Below are 20,026 nucleotides of genomic sequence, written 5' to 3'. Positions count from 1 at the left end.
AGGCGCCAGCCGTACATTGCCGCTATAACCTTATATACAAACCCAAGAGAGGGCACCTACACAAGGTTAACCCAAGCCGCCTATGAAAATTGAGGAAGTAACTGAAGAGAAGAGGAGACAGGACAGTTAGGACAGAAAAATAGAGAAGAAAAAGATCGGAGAGGGGGACAGGAAAAGGCGACCACCGATTTCCCCCGGGTGGGTCAGTCCGGGGGTGCCGTCTATGTGAAGCAGAGGCCAAAGAGGTGTGTTGCCTCCGCCGGGGGGCCTTAAAGGTCCAAACACCCGGCATCGGCTCAACCCCCAGGATCCTCCTTTCCCCAGACACGGCTAAGCCGCGCACGGCTACACGCGGGAGGGTCCAACCCTCGTGTGCTCGGGTCCGTGGTGTCGCAACACACCAAACGCCTGCTGACGCAGACGCCCCTGCGGGCAATGATACCAAGGACAACCATGTTGTCCTTGGTATCATTGTTTGTTGGCTTCTTATGATACGCTTATATATATATATATATATATATATATATATATATATATATATATCGTCTTCCTATACATTTGTGGCAAACAATGGTCTGCAATAAGAAGCGTGCCTATGCCAATGTTCTCTTGTGGATTCCATATCCTACTTATGAACACGTTAACATATCAACTTTTTGATCAGACGCTCTCAATGAATCGCTTCTAATCCTACATTAATTATCTTGGTCCTTGGGCAACATTTCACAATACTCGGCAAGTTTTATACCGGCTATGTCTGATGCGATGAAGGTAGTACATATCTCCGATTTTATACCTTCTGTAGGCTACAATCAAGACCAGAAGACGCCTATTTTATGTCATTTCTCCAAACTTATCACCTTCATTCAGGTACACAAAAAGCTACAATTCATCACGTGTAAAATAAAGTCACACAAGCAAAGAAGGCGTAGTATAAACATTATTAACACAAGTAAAGTTGAACACATGAGGCAATTAAATTTATTTAAGCTTATGCGAGCCTTCTCATGGCCATGAGCAACTCGAAGCGGCGATTGGCGCGAGTGCTCCCCAGCATGAGCCGCGTTTCCTGCTTGCGCTCCAGCATAGCTTGACTGGCCTTGGCCACCAGTGGGAACCCCTTTGACTTGCGGAGAATGGTTTTGAAAGTAGACGATGAGCGTCTGCCTCGGTCGGGAGCCTCCACCTCGGACCTCACTTTCTTGGGAGCCCATGGCTTCCTTGTACGGGTGGCTACACAAAATAGAGAGCCGAACGCGTAATGTCAAGGCATCGAGTGTGGCACGTGCGACGGGAACTCGCAATTTTGAAAGAGTCACGATGTCAGTGGTGGCCTACAAACAACTGTTCTATACTGCCTCTCGTGGCCTTCGAGACGAGGGGCAAGCAGAGCAAGGACTAAAAGCGTATAATCTCTGACAGCGACGCATGTTTCGCAGCCTGGCAGTTGCACAGAAGGCTCCGAGTAGCGTGCACCGCGCTGACTGGCCGCTGCTCAAATGAGAAAGCGGAGAGGACCCAAGTGGCAGTGTTCTCGCTAGCAAGAGATCGAGGGCGGTGTTTATGCTCACCACGGACCCTTGGAAGCGGCATACAACAACGGCTTATTACAGAGGAAAGCGAGATACCACGCCTTGTGATTTCACAAGATTCAATCGTGACTGTAGGATCTGCAGGAAATACAACGGAACTGTTAAGTGATGCACCCATGAGGGACACGCCTCACTGAAGTGGTTGTGTTCGCTCTCAGAGTACACGAAAGAATGAGAGCTCAAACGCTCACTGAGGGCTGCCAGTGAGAATTTACCTTTAATGTAGCCAGCCCACTGAAAATGCAGTGGGACTTCCTTTCTTTAACGATTTAGAACCTCCCACCATCTCACTGGAATTTGCAATGAGCATAACATGTGTGTACGGAGATTATACTGCGATTGGTATTCAGTTGTGCTGCTACATTGACAAACGAGCATGAAAAAAAACTGTTTCGTAATTCAATTCGCTCCGAAGTCTCGCTGCTTGACGGACGCCCATACGGACTGCCATTTATGTATATAAATGTATATCAGCCATTCGTTCACGTGGTCATATTGCACAACTTTACCCAATTAGTTAAATTGCCTACCCGCACTCAACACAATGCAGAGTTTGTCTTGGACCTTTTTCTTGTAACTAATGACCTGTTGCGGCGGAATCCACGTGTCGATATTTTTCATGGCATATCCGATCACAAAATTGTATCCTTGTCTTTAGAAGTGCAGTTCCCTTCAGTACCCCAAAAAGAAAAAGAAAGCATAATGCCGTTGTTTACACGTGCTAGTGACGTCGACATATTGGATATGCTTGAAAGCTCGTTTCGTCACTTCAGCTTTCTTTACCAATCAGCTGATGCCTCCGTCGAACAACTCTGGCATTCATTTAAGGAAATAGTTTTTCGATGCATTTCGCAGTTTGTACCAAAAAACAACAGAAATAACAAGATTGCGCGCAGTAGCAACTCCTGGTTGACGAAAGACATCGTCCGTATGGGGCGAGAGCTAAGCATAAGCGCTATCCAACAACTGCTAACGCAGAAACAATTACCGAGTTACGCGTTATCTTAGTAAACGGCATCAAATAGGCAAAACACTACTTTCAGAACTTGCGACTGAAAAACTTTCTTCTATCGTCCCCTGGAAAGTTCTGACGATACCTATCGCCGTAAAAGAAGTCAGTGCCACGGCTATCAGTCGGTGACGCAGTACTCGATGATAAAATTGAAATCGCTCAAACGCTTAATACATATTTCTGCTCTTTGTTTACGCAGGATGATACTAACACACTACACATTTCGCATTTCGATGAAATAATACCTATAGATTATAATCTGTTTAGAGGTCAAGACGACAATTTAGACGTCAAGAAATCGCCTGGTATTGATGAGATACCGAATGCGTTTCTAGTACGATAGGCCGAATGGTGCGCGAAATATCTAAGCCTATGAATTCGCAAGTCTATGAATCATGCGGAGCTTCTGGACGATTGGAGAGTCGCAAAAATTACTCCCATACCTAATGCAGTCGACCACTCATCGCCTTCTTCTTGCAGATTTATATCAATTCTATGCACTTCAGTGAAATTGCTTGAACGTATTATATTTAGGCACATACCTTCTTTTGCTGAAAATAATTATTTGTTTGACCACTGGCAACATGGTTTTCGTATAGGAGTATCTACAATAACCGAACTAGTCGTAACAGTTCATGATCTTGCGGTAGCATTAGACAGGCGTAATCAGTTGGACCTAATATTTCTGTATTTTGAGAAGGCCTTCGACCGGGTATCCCACTCCAAGCCCACACTAAACTGAAGCTAATCTAAAAAATGATCGCCTTCTGGCATGGATAGCGGCCTACATCTCGTTTAGGCTTCAAGGTATTCTCATTCATGGCATACCTTCTCCTTGTGCTCCGGTAGTGCCTGGTGTTCGGCAAGGTCCATTTTCGGACCTGTTTTCTTTTTGCTCTTAATTACATTTTTTAAATTATTGACATTATTCAGTTCCGTATCAATATGACGCAGTCGTTTGCAAACAGCTGTATTTTAACCCGTGCGTTCTGAATAATGTCATTTTTTTATTAATGACATTATTCAGAACATAGGCGTTAAATCCGGCTGTTTGCAAACGACTGCGTCATATTGATACGGAACTGCTGGGGGTGATGATACGGAACAGCCACCATAGTGTGCATCTACTGAAGCGAGGGAAGATGGCGTGTCCTCGCTTGTTATAGCGTCGCCATGTTGGCCTGCGTTAACCTTCTCTGTAAATAAATTGCATATAGCCTTGGGCATCAGCTACACATAACTATATACCAGGAAATATGTAGCCCTAACGATCAGGTGTTACTGAGGGAAGCTTTAAGTACAATTTAGGACTGGCGTTTCACATGGGAGGTAATAAATATTTGAAAAACCGTAGCAATGATCATAACCCGCAAAAAATGCAACCACTTGAATTCACCTATTGCATTAATAACCAACCTCTAAATGTAGTGACACGGCCGGACTCGACTCTCCTGCGCGCTCCCTTACGGCCTTTGCAACGCGACGGGAGTCAATGTATTTTTTTCTGACGAGTAGCTCGATGGCTCGCCGCAAGAGGTCGCTACCACCTCACCGTGTAACCGTGTCCGTGGGAGCGAAGGGTCGCGCGGGTAGCCACCGTAGCGCGGGCACAGAACACCCATACAAACTTGCGCGAGCTTTGTTTTGCTGCTGCCATTTTCTTCAATACCTGCTGTCAATTTGCTTCTTTATTCTGTGCTGGTGTCCCGACTGGTGAGATTCTTGTGCGCACAACGTTCATCAGACTTGTCCGCTGATGCCCACCATCGACATGAGTGTGGTCTGCTTGGTCTGCTTTTGTGGGCGCAATTATTTCACCACTTCTGTTCTTGACGGCGGCGTCTGAAGCAGCAAGCCTATGTCGCCGATCCCTCGTGTGCTACCTACTGTGTGACAGCTTTTGCAGCCAGTGGCGTACCAACTATTTCTCGAGTGGAGGGGGGGGGGGGCAAACCGCAATCGATCTGACTCTCTCCCTCTCTCTCCCTCCATTATATATATATATATATATATATATATATCGAATTACTATTGTACTGAGCGAAAATGCCTGGAAATGCTTGTCAGTTATTTTTATGTTAAACTAACATAGACCTCTTTATCAATCACACATGGATAACCATGGGGGCCTGAAAACGTATTTCAATTTGCATTTACTTCTTGACACACTATAAAATTTATGGTACAGGGACAAAAGGCAGTGGGTGCCCAGAGGTCCCTGATCCTGCCCAGGAGAAGCAGTGCAGCGCACGTAATTAATTATGACGCTTTACGTGCCAAAATCACGATCAGATTATGAGAAACGCCGTAGTGGGGGACTCCGGAATAATTTGGACTACCTCGGGTTTTTTAACGCGCACCTAAATCTAAGTACGCGGGTGTTTTCGCATTTCGCCATTCTATTTCGCCCATGCTATGCCCCTAGTTTTCCCCAGATATAAACAAGATGCTTTGTTTAGCTCACCGGGGACACCGGAGAAACAAACTACGCATCTAGTATGATGCACGAAAACATGGAAAGAACGATGATTTAGCAATTATCTGCAACACTTGCATTTAAAACAGGACAGTGAAAGTTTCGCCACGCATTGCACTTGAAGTTATCCCTATTTTCACGGAAATTTCAAGTCCATATCTTGTGCAGTTGTCTTGGGAGTCTGGGAAACATTTCGACGAGCGGCAGTATGGTACTCTGGAACACTTCAATCAGTAACTTTCTGCAAAGGCTGCAATGAACCTAAACAGAATAAAGATAAATCACTCGCCGCCCAGAACATTGCTTCCTACTTCGAGTAGACATAAGCACCGTGCCCCGCATAGTTTACCGAGGATATCGAGGGAAGACAACTAAATACTGTGTATACCGCAGAAAAATTGGGAGAAAGCGAGTATTCATTAACTGTTTTTAGAGCACGTAAGCAACCTTTTTGGGTACACGTCACCAAAAAGTGGGTTACATTTTTTTCAAAATATGAAATACCTGCTGTTCTTGCTACTGTACAGAAACAAGTAATAGTGTAGCTCTTATTTGAAAACGGCCTGAAAATGAAACCGATAAAATCAGAAGTCACACAGGGCTTTGGAAAAAATTCAGTTCAGTGTTCTATTGGTATTGAAATAGCTCTGCGCGTTCGACAAAGGTCATTTTCACGAAGGTATATATAAGTCGTGATTACACAATAAAATTCGATAGTTATGCCTTTAATTGGTTTGATTAGATTTTTGATGGTGATAAGATACTTAGACTGCAACGCTATGTAGAATATCTCTGGACGGAGATGCAATAGTTCCAGCATTTGATAATGCAGCGATTTCATGCCGTTGCACACCAATTGTTGGGCGCGGCTGACTGTAATACTTTATCCGGACCTCTCCCTTCGCCCGCAGCCTAAATATAACTAGGGCTTCGTGTTTTCGGTTTTATCCGAAAAAATTCGATAAACATTCGCCGGTAAAATTTTTGACAATTCGGCTTTATCCGATAAACTCCGATTTGCTTGGCCATGGGTATCACCATCAATTCGCTGAAAACCGTATGTCCGTCGAGGTGGTTCTCTTTTTATGAAGTTCTAGAAGATATTTTAGAATACTGGCGCGCCATTTTGTCTTTCTTGAGAAGCGACGAAGCCAAGGGGACGAAGTGTGAGAAGCTCAGGAGTCTTGTTTCGTCGCCTGAAGCTGTGCACGACTTTCTCCTTAAGATGAGGTTTCTGAAGACCAATGCGTGTGCCGTGATCTCAATCATTAAAGAACTTGACGCAGATAGTACCCTGATGCACCAAGTTTATCCCATAGTGGGGGTTCGTTTGCACGCACTCGTCAGTCAATGGCGGGATCCAACTGAGTTCTTCGCATCAGATGTCACAAGTATGTTGGACCTAGTTGACGAGAATCAACGCTTGACGACTGTCGCAGACTTTAACGGATATTACGCTGCTGTCGCCGAAAAGTGGAGACAGACATCTGAGAGGAACCTGTGCGATCAACTCCAGTACACCAAAGAATCGTTTTGGTACTGTGTTCAAATTGTGAACCCAAATGTGAAGCATGAGCTTCCCAGCGGGTTCGAAACCTATGCGCCTATTTTTCAATTAGTGCTTCTTGAAACTGATGACTTGAGCCAGCTCCTGAGTGATTTTGCAAACTATTAGTGCTATAAAATACGTAACATTGTTATACCGCTGTCGTTTTGGAGACTTCACAATGTCGAGTGGCCAGTGCTTTCTCGCTGCGCGCTGCGTCTTCTGGCGCTTCCTGTTTCTAACGCTAACGTTGAAAGGGCATTTTCAAAGCTGAGAGTCGTCAATAGAAAGGAGCGTGCTTCAATCACTGACAGCAATCTCGCAAAGTATGCTTGCGTGTTTTACAATAAGCTTTAAGCTAAGGTTGTTATACGCAAAATTAAAGGTGTTCTGTGTTCAAGTATTTCGCTTGTGCGTATACGTTTTTCTCCATTCAAACGTTCTAGGAAAAATCAAATGTGCTTCGTATGTTTTGATATTTTAGTATTCAGATATGAATTGATCTAAGATTTTCGGGTTTTGAGAATAATGCAAAACTTCGAATTTCGGAGAATTGGGGATTTACGGAAAATAAACTCCGATAAACGCTGAATTTCCGCCAGAAATATAAACTCCGATAAACACCCGCCGATTTTCAAGAAAAATAAAGACCGAAAACAAGGAGCCCTAAATATAACAAGCCTAATTTGTTTTCAAATACGGTTAGGTGGTCCCCAAAAAAGTAGGCATGATGCAAGTAGCGCAAGTGTACATTTTTTAGGGCGGGAACTGTCCAGCGTCAGGCCTCTCCGCAATGCAAGCGTGTATGAAGAATCCTGCGCGTCGTCCGCTAGAGCGTCATGAGGAGGCATAAGAGACAATCCTCCCTGCCCAAGCAAGGGATACTTAGTAAAGAAAAGCATTCCTTACGTGGCCACTGTATTAAAAAAACAAATTTAGCCTCAGCTGTAGTTTTGTTGAACTTTCCGGCATGCATCCGAAAGTGCCCGCTCTCAGAAGTGTGTGTGTGGGGGGGGGGGGGGGGGGGGGGGCAAATGGCCTACTTTGCCCCGCCTCCACTTGTGACAGTGGGGGGGCAAGTGCCCCCCCCCCCCCGGTAGATACGCCTATGTTTGCAGCTGAATGTGTGAGCTTTCTGCATGGGATCGTTGCAAGCGCGAAAGCGTCGTTTTTTCCTCCTGCCTAAAACGCGATGACTGTAGCCATGGTGTACTGTTGTGTGCCACTTTGCAAATCTCAACAGGGGAAGACGCCGGGTGTTTCCTTTCACCAATTTCCTAGCGACGCGGAACTGTGTTCCAAGTGGCAAAAAAAAAACATTTGCCGTGAGAATCCCGTCATCAACGACAAGTCCTCATCAACTGTAAACTGTAGTGTGTAGCAAACACTTCAGTTAGACTGATTATGTTCCCGGATGCCGAATACGGAAGTTGCTTGTGGGAGCTGTACCGACCATCTTCAAACTCTATCCGTTCTACATGGTGCCAGCTGCAAAGAGACCGCTTAAGGAGCCTACATGTCATGACCCCTCAGCTCCTGGGAATTCATCAAAGCGAAAAGCAGAGTCGCTGTTGCCTGCTCATGAAGATTTTGGGGCCAGGGAGGAGGTAACCGAGGAGAGACAAAGTGCTTCAACACAAACCCCCAGTAACATACTTACCGAGCTAGTCACTATCTGGTCACGATAAAAGGCTTCGGGCTCAAATTGCCTACCAGCGCTCGAAGTGCGGGGGGCTACTGAGAAAAGATGAAAGAGTACCACGACGACTAACACTATATTGCCGTCAAAAAGATCGTTGCCGATTCTGAGAAACTTGAGAAAAAGGCTCTTTCTTTCCGTCACCAGATCCAAGTCTATGGCAGTAAATGAGCTTGTTATTCAGAAGAAGTTGTCAGAGAGTGTGTGATTTGGGGCTTCCTTTCGCCAAAAGGTTATGATCACGCTCAAAAATCTGGCCTCTTGACAATGCCGGCGAAGTGAATACGCTTCACCCAAATCGCATGTTTTCGGCACTTTTGGTCAACATTGTGGCTTTCTTTGAAACGGCTGCGAAGCACTTTCCGCGAACAGAAGTGCATGAAGTGCTGCAACTTCTCGTTGCGCTCTACCTTGAACAATCGCGCATCTTGAACTGCCCAGATATTGGCAATGGTTACACAAGGCGCACAGCTGGTGTGATTGCTGACAAATTTGTCCGACTACTTCTAGTAAATCACAAAGATTAACAAACAAATGAAAAACCGGTTGCTTTTGTACATAAGCCATCCAGAAAATATTTTAGGCTTTATTGTACATGATGTGAAGGTTGGCACCAAAATGTACAAGAGTGCACTGTATTGATCAGGAAATAAATAGTTTGTACCTGTAAAATTTTTACCTTTGTTGTAGCCTCGCAGTATCTGTACCTCTCTTATAAATTGAAGTGCATGTACTGAGATAATAATTTTCCCTAAGTAACGACATGTGTATTCAATATTTGTGGGTGTTGGTTTAACCTTCCCCTTTAATCTGTCGAGCGTCGTCTGCTACAGGCTTGTGGCTTCAAGCAGAGGCTGTAAGCCGTTTCATCCACATCGTATGAGGCTGTGGTGTTGACTAATGGCTCTGAAAATAAAGATTAGGCTTTAAAATTCGAGATAACTTGCGTCTGACAGCCGGAGTTGCACAGATGTTGCTGGTGCCGTAGCGCATCTGTGAACGCGTTTTGCGGAGGCGGCATTGATGATGATGATGATGATGATTTATTGGCATCCCCTTTGAAACGGGGCGGCGACAAATAGTCACCTAGCCTGCTTGATTTAATCAGGTATACTATACATGTTCTTTATCTTGCATTTTTGTATACCTATCATTATTTTTCTTTTTCAAAAATTTACCTTGTACCGCTGCCTATGATTTTAAGAGATCAGGTCGCATCCATCTTTTCCCTACTTTTTTTCCACCAGTACTCTAATCGTCTCTTGCTGATCTCTACGGCTGATCTGTTTATGTTTCCTTCCACTTTAAACCCAAGCGCTTCTGGGAGTTGCACGTTACCTACGGTTCTCGCTGGGTGGATCCCGTCGCATTCCATTAGGATGTGCTGAGTGGTCTCTGGATCTTTACTGCAGCATACACATGTCTCATCTAATTCCGAATATTTGTTCCGATATGTTTTCGTCCTTAGGCAACCGGCTCGAGCCTCAAATAGCAAGGCACTGCCCTTTGTGTTATCGTACAGATTTTCCCTTCTAATTTCTTTCTTCTCATTCTTGTAAATCTCCATTGTCCTTTTCGTTTCCATTCTTTGCATCCAATTCACGGTCTCTATTTCTCTCACTTTCTTTCTGATGACCCCTGGTTGTCTATTTACAGTTTCGATTATCCTGTACTTGGTTGCCAACTTCCTTGACCTCTTCCTCCATTCTGTGTCCACGCTTTTCATGTAGAGATACTTGTGCACTTTAGCCGCCCATTTATTTTCATCCATGTTCCTGAGCCTTTCTTCAAAACTAATTTTGCTTTGTGCTTCTCTGACTTCAAAAGAGGCCCAACCCATGTCTCCATGCACTGCCTCATTTGTCGTATTACCGTGTGCTCCCAAAGCCAACCGGCCTACTGATCTTTGGTTAACTTCCAAACCCGCCAATATATCCGATTTTAAGCATATAATGGCATTTGCGAATGTTAGCGCTGGCACCATTACTCCTTTCCAGATTCCACGCACCACCTCATACTTATTGTGGCCCCACAGTGCTCTGTGTTTCATTAATGCTGCATTCCGCTTCCCCTTTATTTTCAGATTATCTTGGTGGTTGCTTGAGTAATTCTTTCATTCGTTTATGTGTACGCCGAGGTACTTATATTGCTTCACTATGGGTATTACTTGCTGTTGAATTGACACCACGAAGTTACTCGTGTGCTCATTAAAGATCATAATCCCTGATTTCTCTGTGCTAAACTTAAGGCCTAGATTTGTCGCTGCGTTCCCACAGATATTCGCAAGTATCTGTAAATCTTTTTTATTGTCCGCTAGTAGCACAATGTCGTCTGCGTACATCAGTCCAGGGATCTTCTGTTGCACCATTTGTCCATTACGCATGTAGGATAAATCAAAACCTAATTCGCTGTTTTCCAGTCGTCTTTCTATGCCCTTGACGTAAAGCGTGAACAACAATGGTGACAGAGGGCATCCTTGCTTCAATCCTTGGTGAATTCCCACCATTTCATTTCCTTTTCGGCCTTCCCATGCCACTTGTACTTGGTTGTCCCGATATATCTCCCTCAGCAGCTCCACGAAATCGTCATCTATGCCTTCGTATTGAAGAATATCCCACAACAATTCCCTGTCTACGTTGTCATAAGCTCCTTTAATATCTAGAAATGCTATCCATAAAGGTCTTTTCTGAGCTACTGAAATCTCTATGCACTGAGTTAGTACAAACATATTGTCTTCTAAGCGTCTGCCTGGCCTGAACCCATTCTGTAGTTCCCCCAACGGTGAGCTAACAGCGCCACCACAGAGTTGCGGCGGCAGGCGGCAGCATCCATCATTGCAAAGGCCGTAAGGGAGCGCGGAGGGTGGAGTCGAGTCCGGCCGTGGTAGTGCATAGCTATAAGTATTTAGGAGCGATGGTAGCCTCCCATTTGCGGTGGAATGAGCCTGTAACTTTCATTGTAAAAAAGAAGCGGTCAAGCAATTGGGATACCTTCGGCGCACGCTGGTTCAATCGACAATTGAAATCAAGCTTTTGGCGTACAAGACGTTTATGAGGCCAATACTGGAGTACGCGGTGGCAGCCTGACATCCCCGGACAAAAGCTAATAAACTAAATCTAGAAAGTATACAAAGAAAATCTATTAGGCTCATCTATAACTGCTATAGCTGGAAAATATCCCCATATAACCTCCTACAAAAAACTGAACTAGAAGAACTGCAAGCGCGGCGATATCATGAAAGGTTAAAACGCTTTTATTCGCTATATCACAATACGGTCAACGTTGATCAATCCGCATTTATATCACCCTCGAAAAGGTGACCGAGCTCAAATGCAGAACAAACAGGTTCACTAACTCTTTTTTTTCCTTGGACGATTTCCATTTGGAATGCCTTGTATGGTGACGTGGTCGAACGTCCAAGTCTTGATTAATTTCTGCAAGCGATTAGAACTCATGTGCCGTAGGCGGGACCACACTTCAAGCACGTTACTTCATCTGGCCGCTTGTGGTTGCTTTTTCTTATTTTTTTCTTTCCGCTTCTGCGTGTCCGAGTAAATGCGCATGATTCGTGCACTCCTGCTGTTCTTTTGTATCGATTGTTAGCTTTTAAATAATATGAATGTCATTGCTTCATAGGCTTCTGAATCATTTGCTCCCTTTTTATGTACTGCGATTGTCATTACGTGGTAAATTATCCTCTGATTATTTCCATAATGTTATTTCCTTGCGCTCTCCGTGTACGCATTGACGCGTGTGTGTCATCCTCTTTTTTTTAAGTGCAAGTGCTTTATTCTTTCTTCACATGAACATGATTACAGAGATATCTGAACCGATAGCCAGGGAAGGCTAATTTCCAGTCTAGTGTCAAAATATAACAGACAGGTCAGGTGCAGAATTTAACAGCAGAATTCCGGAACATGTCTTGATTTATAACCGACAAGAAACATTAAGAAATATTCCTATTTAGTTGATGCAAGTAAGTTACAGATTCCGTTTGGCAAGAAAAAAGAATTTGCTACACTGCTTGAAATTACGTGCGGTTTTCACCTCTACGGGTAAAATATTCCAGATTTTTGTGCCACTGAATTCAATTACCTTTTACATATACATTAAACACTTTGGTAAATTGAGGTTACCTTTCAAAGCATGTCTAGAACTGCGAGTTGGAAAAGAAAATACGTTTCGAAGAATAGGAAAGTTAGTGCACAAAATATTAACTGAAATTCAGATCTTATGATTACATAGTGCCTTAACCAATAACACATGTGTTTGGAAAATATTATTAAATGTATCACTATTGTAGGTTGAATTGCTAATTATTTTCGGAGCCCTTTTCTTTTGTTATTTTTGTGTCATCCTCTGCTTTTGTGTACTGAGCTTATATTGTATCCCTGCTCCCACTCCTGCCTAAGGCCTCAAAAGTAGGCCTGCGGTACGCAATAAATAAATAAACAAATAAATAAATAAATATGTCACGTGTCAGACATCTAAGGATTCCACACTTTGAAGGTATGGGTGAAGTTTGTTTTCGTGATGTTAAAGCAGTCGTTTAAAGTCACGGTATGGCATTCACGTACGTCCTACTGGGAGACTAAGGCACCTCGAACGTAATGCGTGGTAGCAGGAATCCCGTGACAGCGAACGTGCTTATGCAACACGACAAGAGCGAAGACTTCATTACATGATCACTTAATTGCAAGCAAACAGTAGGTAATCAACGCCCATCCTGCATGTGTGTGCATTCCTTTTTGTAGTTGTGTGGTTTCGGAGAACGTTTCGGAGACCGTTTCCAATTGACCGTCGTGAAAAGCTTCTCTGAGCAATCATTTACTGAACAGGGGTACGCTAGCCTAATGGCTCGGTTGAGAGCTCTCATTGACGTATGACCGGTATGACCCGCTGCTATTACGCTATCGCTTTTTCCAAGAAGTACGAGCGGGGAAGGGGTCACAACGTAGGTCAATCGCTTTGGCTTGCACGTGCTCCCTGGTTATTAGCAATTTTGCGCCCATTGTGGTGGGCGCTGTGGCTTTGCGCGGGAGTACGCGTGCTATGCATTTGCCACCCTCCCCCCTTGGTGCGTTTTTTATATGTTGTTTAGAGGGACAGGGAGAAACACACCGTAAAAGGCGGTAAAGGAAAGGGCGCTTGGACGAAGCGCAATGCTGGAAATGCCGGCGCACTCCTCACAAGACGATCCTACTACAGAATTAGTGATTGGTGCGCCGGCGGACCACTCTCCAAGCCACTCGGTGGCGATTGGGCTGTAAATGTTTGGGGTGGGGCACCGAAGGGTAGAAAACATGGCCCCGTTGCCCCGACCAAGCGTTCTGGACACAACTTACGGTGCTATGCACCATCTATTCTGCCGATATCGGGTCGCCCTATGTGTGTCAGTTCCATCTTGCATCTCAGTGTGTATTTCTTGTAATTGTTCAAATAGTTCTCGTAAATACAAAGTGTATTCAAGCTTCCTCTGGGCCTGCTTCAAATCCATCCGAAGCCTCCAGCGAACCCGTCGCCGCAATTCTTAGCGGCAGTAATCTCCACTTGCGTAAACCGTCTGTGGCGGTGCGTCTCGGACGCCCAAGGCGAGGAGCGATACAACAAGAACCTTTCAAACATTACTGGCGCTAGTATGCCCTACGGCATGATATAAATGAAAAGATGTAGGCCTGTTTCCTGGATGATGTCTAGGAGCGGCCGGTGCAAAGGCCCGTGCATCGAGCGCGTCACGTCAGGTGGTCTACCTGGGTGGTAACCTAGGTGACGCAGGCGGCGGGTGTGGGTATTGTGAAGGCCCAGACAGCTTCCCAGAAAGTGGTCCTGCGTTGCCTCTGTGGATGGGGCAGTGCAGAAAGGGTAGACTAATGGGCAAGGCTGTACAACAGACATCCAAAGTGGCCCGGATGACAGGATCAAGGCGGAGCCTCCTGAGCGCAACCTCCTCTCGGCGAGTCAAGCCGCCGGGAAGGTCTGATCCACGCGGAGCGATGAGTGCACGCGTTGAACGCCGCAGTGATTCTTTGTGCAGGAGTAAGCTGTCCTTTGGGGACAGACGTATTAGAAGCAGCTGGTTTTGGACTTCCGCTGAATGACAGGCGGCATCTGCGTCCAGTTTGGCAGGTACAGACCGATGGGTTAGCAATACCCGGACAGTACAAGTGCACGAGTCGATAAGACTGGGCACGTCTGAGGCGATATCTAAGCATCCGGTCACTTTTCGTAGCTTTTTGATAGCCTGCGTGGAGCCTGTGTATATAAGCAATCTAGTCGGTGACCAGCAATTGAGCTGAGGTATCATGGCTGATAAACCATCCCGTATAGCTGCGAGCTCCATCAATTGGGATGTAAACGGTACTTCTGTAATATAGAATGTATCTTGCTCGTCAGGTAGCATGAGGCAAACGAGGCCGGTGTGCAAAACGCAGTCACCGGTGGCTGTGAGGGCGGGCTCTCGTGCTGCCTGAAGGTTCAGTTGTCGCAGACGAGTCAGCGGTCGGTTGTCGCTGACCGGTACCTTAAGCCACGGCGGAATTTCTGGCAAGGGTGCCACAGACTGTGGCAGTACTGGCTTATACCAGTAGGTTTAATACGCTGCAGCAGATACAGTTTGATTCTTTAAGCGGCGAGCCGTTCAACGCTGATGTACGATTTCATCGATCGCGTTTAGCTGCGCTTCCGCCTGGACGATTCGGATAGGGGTGAGCCGATGAGGGCATGTGATCGCCCGCGTGACGTCTCGGTTCGAATTTCAAGCGGGTGCTAATCTCTCAGTGTGAGGCGTTGAAACTGAACTTGATAGACAAGCCGTGGTTGCAGGACAGACCGCACGAAAACGCTGGTCATTCGAGAACAGGCACCCCCTGTCTTTCGAGAAATGGAGCAGATAAGATGCAGGGTATTAGCGCTCTTCCGACGTGCAGAGCGAACCCATGCAATCGCAGAGCCAGGTGCGTCCAGATCCACTTCGAGAACATGGATCGTTGATATAGTGCTGTGTGCTTGGCCAGTTAGATTGAAACAAATGGGTGTCTGCAGAAGGCGACGGTGAGCTCGTCTATTGGTGATGAACATGAATGATCCCAACGGCGATTACACGTTTCCAGGGTATACAAAAGGATAAAATGCGCGTCTGTGAACGTGCCTAACACAATACTGCCTCTCTCACTAGAGAAAGGGTAGCCCGACGACTGATGAGGCGCATTGAAGTCTACACCGACCAGCTCTGGGCATCCAGCGTGAGTTCGACGAAGATGAGGTAGCCACCTTAGACGCAATCAACGAGCGTTGCCATTGTACGGGAGCACGAAACATGACACCAGGATAACATGCGTGCGCGGGAGGCGAGCCAACACTGCCACCACTTCTTGCCGCTCCTTACACCACGACATCAGGAACTTGCGTCTGAGGATGAGAAGTCGCAACGTATACTGCAGTCTTGCCTGGGGGCCACAGCGATTTGGTGCAGCGCCGATCAGGGGTGGTTGGAGAAGAATACCCAGTAAATCAGGGGACGCGCGTAAGCGAGTTCGTCTCCTGTAGCAGCAGACACCAAGCGGAGAGCAACTCCATAGCAAGGCGATGGCGAAGCTTGCGGCGGCGGTGGGCTGTGATAGCGTTCAGATTGAATGGAGTCTTTCGACGCTATATCATGATCGTCCGTTTGGCAGAGCTCACATTTGTAAGTGGGCGTTGCGGGCGACACCATAGAGGCGTCTGCGAGATGTCGACTCGACGCTCGCATGTGACGGAGACGGAAACGCCGATAGCAGTGTACTACCCCGGGCTCATACACATGGAACTGCAGGATGCACCCATAGTAGGTTATATGGCTCGGTTGAGCTCGAGGGCCTTGCAGGGTGACCACGCACGTGCGTCTGGGACTCATGTAGCGAGCTGTCAAGACCTTGTGTGTGGAATAGTGCAAAGCGTCAACAAGGCTCTTCCGTGACTCCCCGGGGTCAACAGTAGAAAGCACTTACCGACGCAAGTCTGAATCAGAAGTACGCTCGCACTTGTACGGTAGAATCAGCTATGAGGGTCAGAGCTTGCAGGTGAGTGAGCCGCTCTACATCCGCTAGCGAACGCGCCGATGTGCTGTTGCTGTTGCCGGATATGCTGTTACTACGGATATGCTGTTGCTGGGATGGTTGATTGAGAAGCTTTAAAACGAAGTGGTTTTGAGGCAAGCGTCGAAGGCTGATTGAAGGCGGTGATTTTAAAGTGTTGGTATGTCGAAGCATTCACGTGGTTTCACCACTACTTTGTACTACGTCGACTCGGAGCAGGGTGGTACAGGAGCTACCGAGGAGGGGCATACCTGCTTGCTGGCCGGTGTTTCCGAAGCATACGAGCCAGCTATATCCATTTGTGAATCAGTCGTGCGCTTCGCAAGGCCATTCGGATTGGAGGCAGGTGGTCGTGTTTCTCGGTAAACTCCTCTTTGGTTTAACCTATTCTCTTTGGCTCCGCTGCAGGCGCCGGTACTGTTACATGTGAAAAACGCAGGTGCGTTGCCGCTGTCAGACGCAACCGGTGAGCTGGTGGGGCTGCCTCGGCGAGGGTCCCGAGCACAACTCTGAGGTGAGCAGCGCCAATTGACGGTGGTCAGTCCAGGTCGTCGATGATGTCCAGAAGACGAGAGCCGAGGGGAAATCGCGCGGGGTTGGCCAAGGCTTCTGTCAGACCGATCCTTTGCCTGTGGGGCCAGACAGCTAGTCCTGGCAATGTTCAGCCAGGGATGGTGCCGTGATCGTAACGCAGGCGAGGCGGCAACGACCGGTGCCGCGATGGCTTAGAAGCCGCTGCTATCAGCCGAGATTCACGGAGCGATCGAAACACGTCCGCTTTTATCGGCAGCTGGCGAGAAAGTACCAAACCCTTTTCGCGATCGTTGTATGGTTGCTTTTCGCTTCAAAAAAAGCCGCAAGAGAACTGCTGCGGTGGATGCCGCAAACATGTTGCTTGATCTCAATTATAGGGGATGGGCACGGAGGAATAAACTCAATCGCATCCTGCGCGGTGGCTTAGTGCCTATTAAGCTCTGCTGCTGAGCACGATGGCGCCGTTAGATTCCTGGTTTTGATGGGGCGAAATGTGAGTAATAACGCTCATGTGCTATGATTTACGTGCAAGTTACTTAACCACAGGGGCCGAAATTAGTCCAGAGTCTTATAGGGCGTCCTTAAGTCGCTTTGCAGCTTTAAACCCAATGAATCTTCGTGAACACTATATGAAGTACAACTGCGTCTTACGTTTTTTGCACGATGGTATAGCGTGGGGTCAGGTCCTATAATGTTCGGTGCATGCAACGGTTCTCAGAAATCCTAAAGAAAAAATCTTTAAAAAGAATGACAACCATTACTCACAATACGAGGGACCTAGGCTCATGAACATGCCTCAGTGAGATTTCATCATAGTTGGCTTTCAAATCACAGTGGTTGAGGGTGAAGCGCATTTGAATTAAACCAAGGCGTGCACTTTCGAACAATGTACCGCCGCGGTTATACTTAGAGTACCGTTAGAGCATCGCTAGCAACATGCGCAATGGGTATATGGTTACCGATGTAGTGCGCCGTTCTCCTGAGCCATTCTCAACCTCGACGATGACTGCGGCTCTGGTAAGTTTATCACTCACGTCGCAAATATGAATCGGCGATGGTGTACAGTTATTCTTCACGCGCCATTACCAGCGCGCTTACCTCTTCTGCGCGCATCCCCAGGAAATTGCGTAAACGGAGCTCCGGCTCTTATGATTTGTAAGTTGTCCCGGTACATGTCGGGAAGAACGCGTTATGAATGGTGCAGATTAATTTTAAGACTCACCTACTTCCGCAGCTCGTCCGCCGCCGCTGTGGCATCTCTGCCAGCAGCGACGACCAGACGTCGCTCGGCGGCCGACGACCCTCTCTAGCCCCGTCCTCAAGCAGTCGGCCTGCATTTCAGCGAGCCAACCAGGCTCGAGGAGCAGGGCCGCGTGAGGTGTCCCGCCGTGAACAGTCCCGGTGGTCACTGGTGGCCGCTGCTGGCCGCAGCAGAAGGCCACCGCCAGCGCAAGCACGGCAATGGCTCCTATTACCAGTGCCTACGAGAGATTAGGTAGAGGTCCGGGATTTTATCTTACCCTCTGTTACCTGCTACGCACAGCGCTGTCAAAATCCGATGAGAGCGAAATATTCGGCCTGTGCAGGAGGGAACGCTCATGAGAGACCTCGGCCGTCTCCCCTGCACTGAACAAAGTGTAGTACGAGTGATGTGCCTTGTCTATATATGAGCCAGGTAGGTTATCACACTGGTCGCGTCTCAGTTGCTTGGTATACATAAGATACATTCTCGCGTTTTCGCAGACCACTATCAACCCCACACAAAACATCGCGTTTCCGACAAACCTTCCTTCCCTTTAATAAATTGTGTTTTCACCATATTGTATTCTGCTAAGTGTCAATACATGAAATAGCAGTGCAAAAAAGGAACTAAAATCCGTTCAGTTCATTTGAGAATGCCACTTTCACAGCGCTGTACACTACATTCACGAAGAAGGGATACAAAAGTGTGTTAATATGCACGCTCTCCACTTACGTGCATTGTTCTTCATGTTCTCTTCCAATCGTCTACTGTCACATTCGGGGTTATTTTCTATAGATAGAAAGCACGGCCACAGGAATAAATATTGCTGAAAAAAACTGAAAGCTTTCTTAGCGTTCTACGGTGATCATTTTTAACTTTTGCGGAATTAAAAAAAATTCTGTTGCAGTTCACATAATTGTAGCCGTTGAGCTCGATTGCTCAGGGAGGCGGAGATTACTTGCACGAGAAAAGAAAAAAAAAACATATTCGAAAGATTGAAAATAATTTAGTGATTAACTACTTACATAATTACTTTACGGCACACATTGCAATATCAGAATTCTAGCCGGTAAGTAGTCAGGCGCATTCACTTGGAATGAATTTCTAGAATAGCACGAGTTTGGAGATATGCGCCATCAAACGCACTGTAAATATGCACTGTTGGTCTACTTACATTTTAAACAAAATGCTGTTCCATGCATTGGAGCACAAACGTATCTGGAACGTCCATGTATTTCAGATCACACATTTGGAAATAATTCGAAACTGGTGTCACGCAGAAAATTGAATTTAAGTGGATGCTTCTTGCAAGCTCACGGGCTACAATTCGTAAATTGCAATATGTGCCGTAAAGTAGTCATTTGAGAAACTAATTAGTCAGTTTCGTTAATTAGTTGAACCTTGGTCTTGATTTTTCTTGCTAGTAATGTCCAGCGTTTTGAATAATCGAGCACAACGACAAGAATTATGCTATCTGCCACTGTCAATGTCCAAAAATTCCGTAAAACTTTATATTGATCATCCTGGAGGTTGGCCTTTGTCGTTCAGTGTCGGTCTTTTCGCCATGCGGGTCATATCGCTGACATGAAAGCTGATCAGAAAACAAATCCGTTCAACGTGTTAAACCCTTTGCAAAACACGCAAAAGATAGCGCAGTGGGGACTCTTAATTATAATCTTTGTTTTGCGCCACGTTATCGCGCGAACATGCGAGAAATACGAGCCGCTTACATAAATGGGACACTGGCGCATTTCGTTTCGCAATACGTCGCGTTGACGTCTCGCGGTGGTTGTGACGCCCGATGACAGCCTGGCATCGGTAAATGGGCGGCGAGGTGCGAATCCTGCCTGTC

The 20,026-nt window shown here is 46.4% G+C and overlaps 1 protein-coding gene across 1 annotated transcript; it reads right to left on the bottom strand.

Moving 5' to 3' along the window:
• Nucleotides 1-982: 982 nt before the first annotated feature.
• Nucleotides 983-18,912, bottom strand: LOC125943561 (uncharacterized). Its single transcript, XM_049662966.1, has 3 exons — nt 18,907-18,912; nt 18,154-18,412; nt 983-1,233 (listed from the first exon to the last, which is right to left on the bottom strand). Exons 1-3 carry the CDS (start codon nt 18,910-18,912, stop codon nt 992-994), a joined length of 507 nt encoding a protein of 168 aa, XP_049518923.1. The 3' UTR covers nt 983-991.
• Between the last annotated feature and the right edge of the window lie 1,114 nt (nt 18,913-20,026).

Source organism: Dermacentor silvarum, chromosome 1 (assembly GCF_013339745.2).
Source record: "Dermacentor silvarum isolate Dsil-2018 chromosome 1, BIME_Dsil_1.4, whole genome shotgun sequence".
Classification (NCBI taxonomy): domain Eukaryota; kingdom Metazoa; phylum Arthropoda; class Arachnida; order Ixodida; family Ixodidae; genus Dermacentor; species Dermacentor silvarum.
The sequence above is the reverse complement of the archived record's forward strand: the minus strand, read 5'-3'. Positions and strand labels throughout refer to the sequence as shown.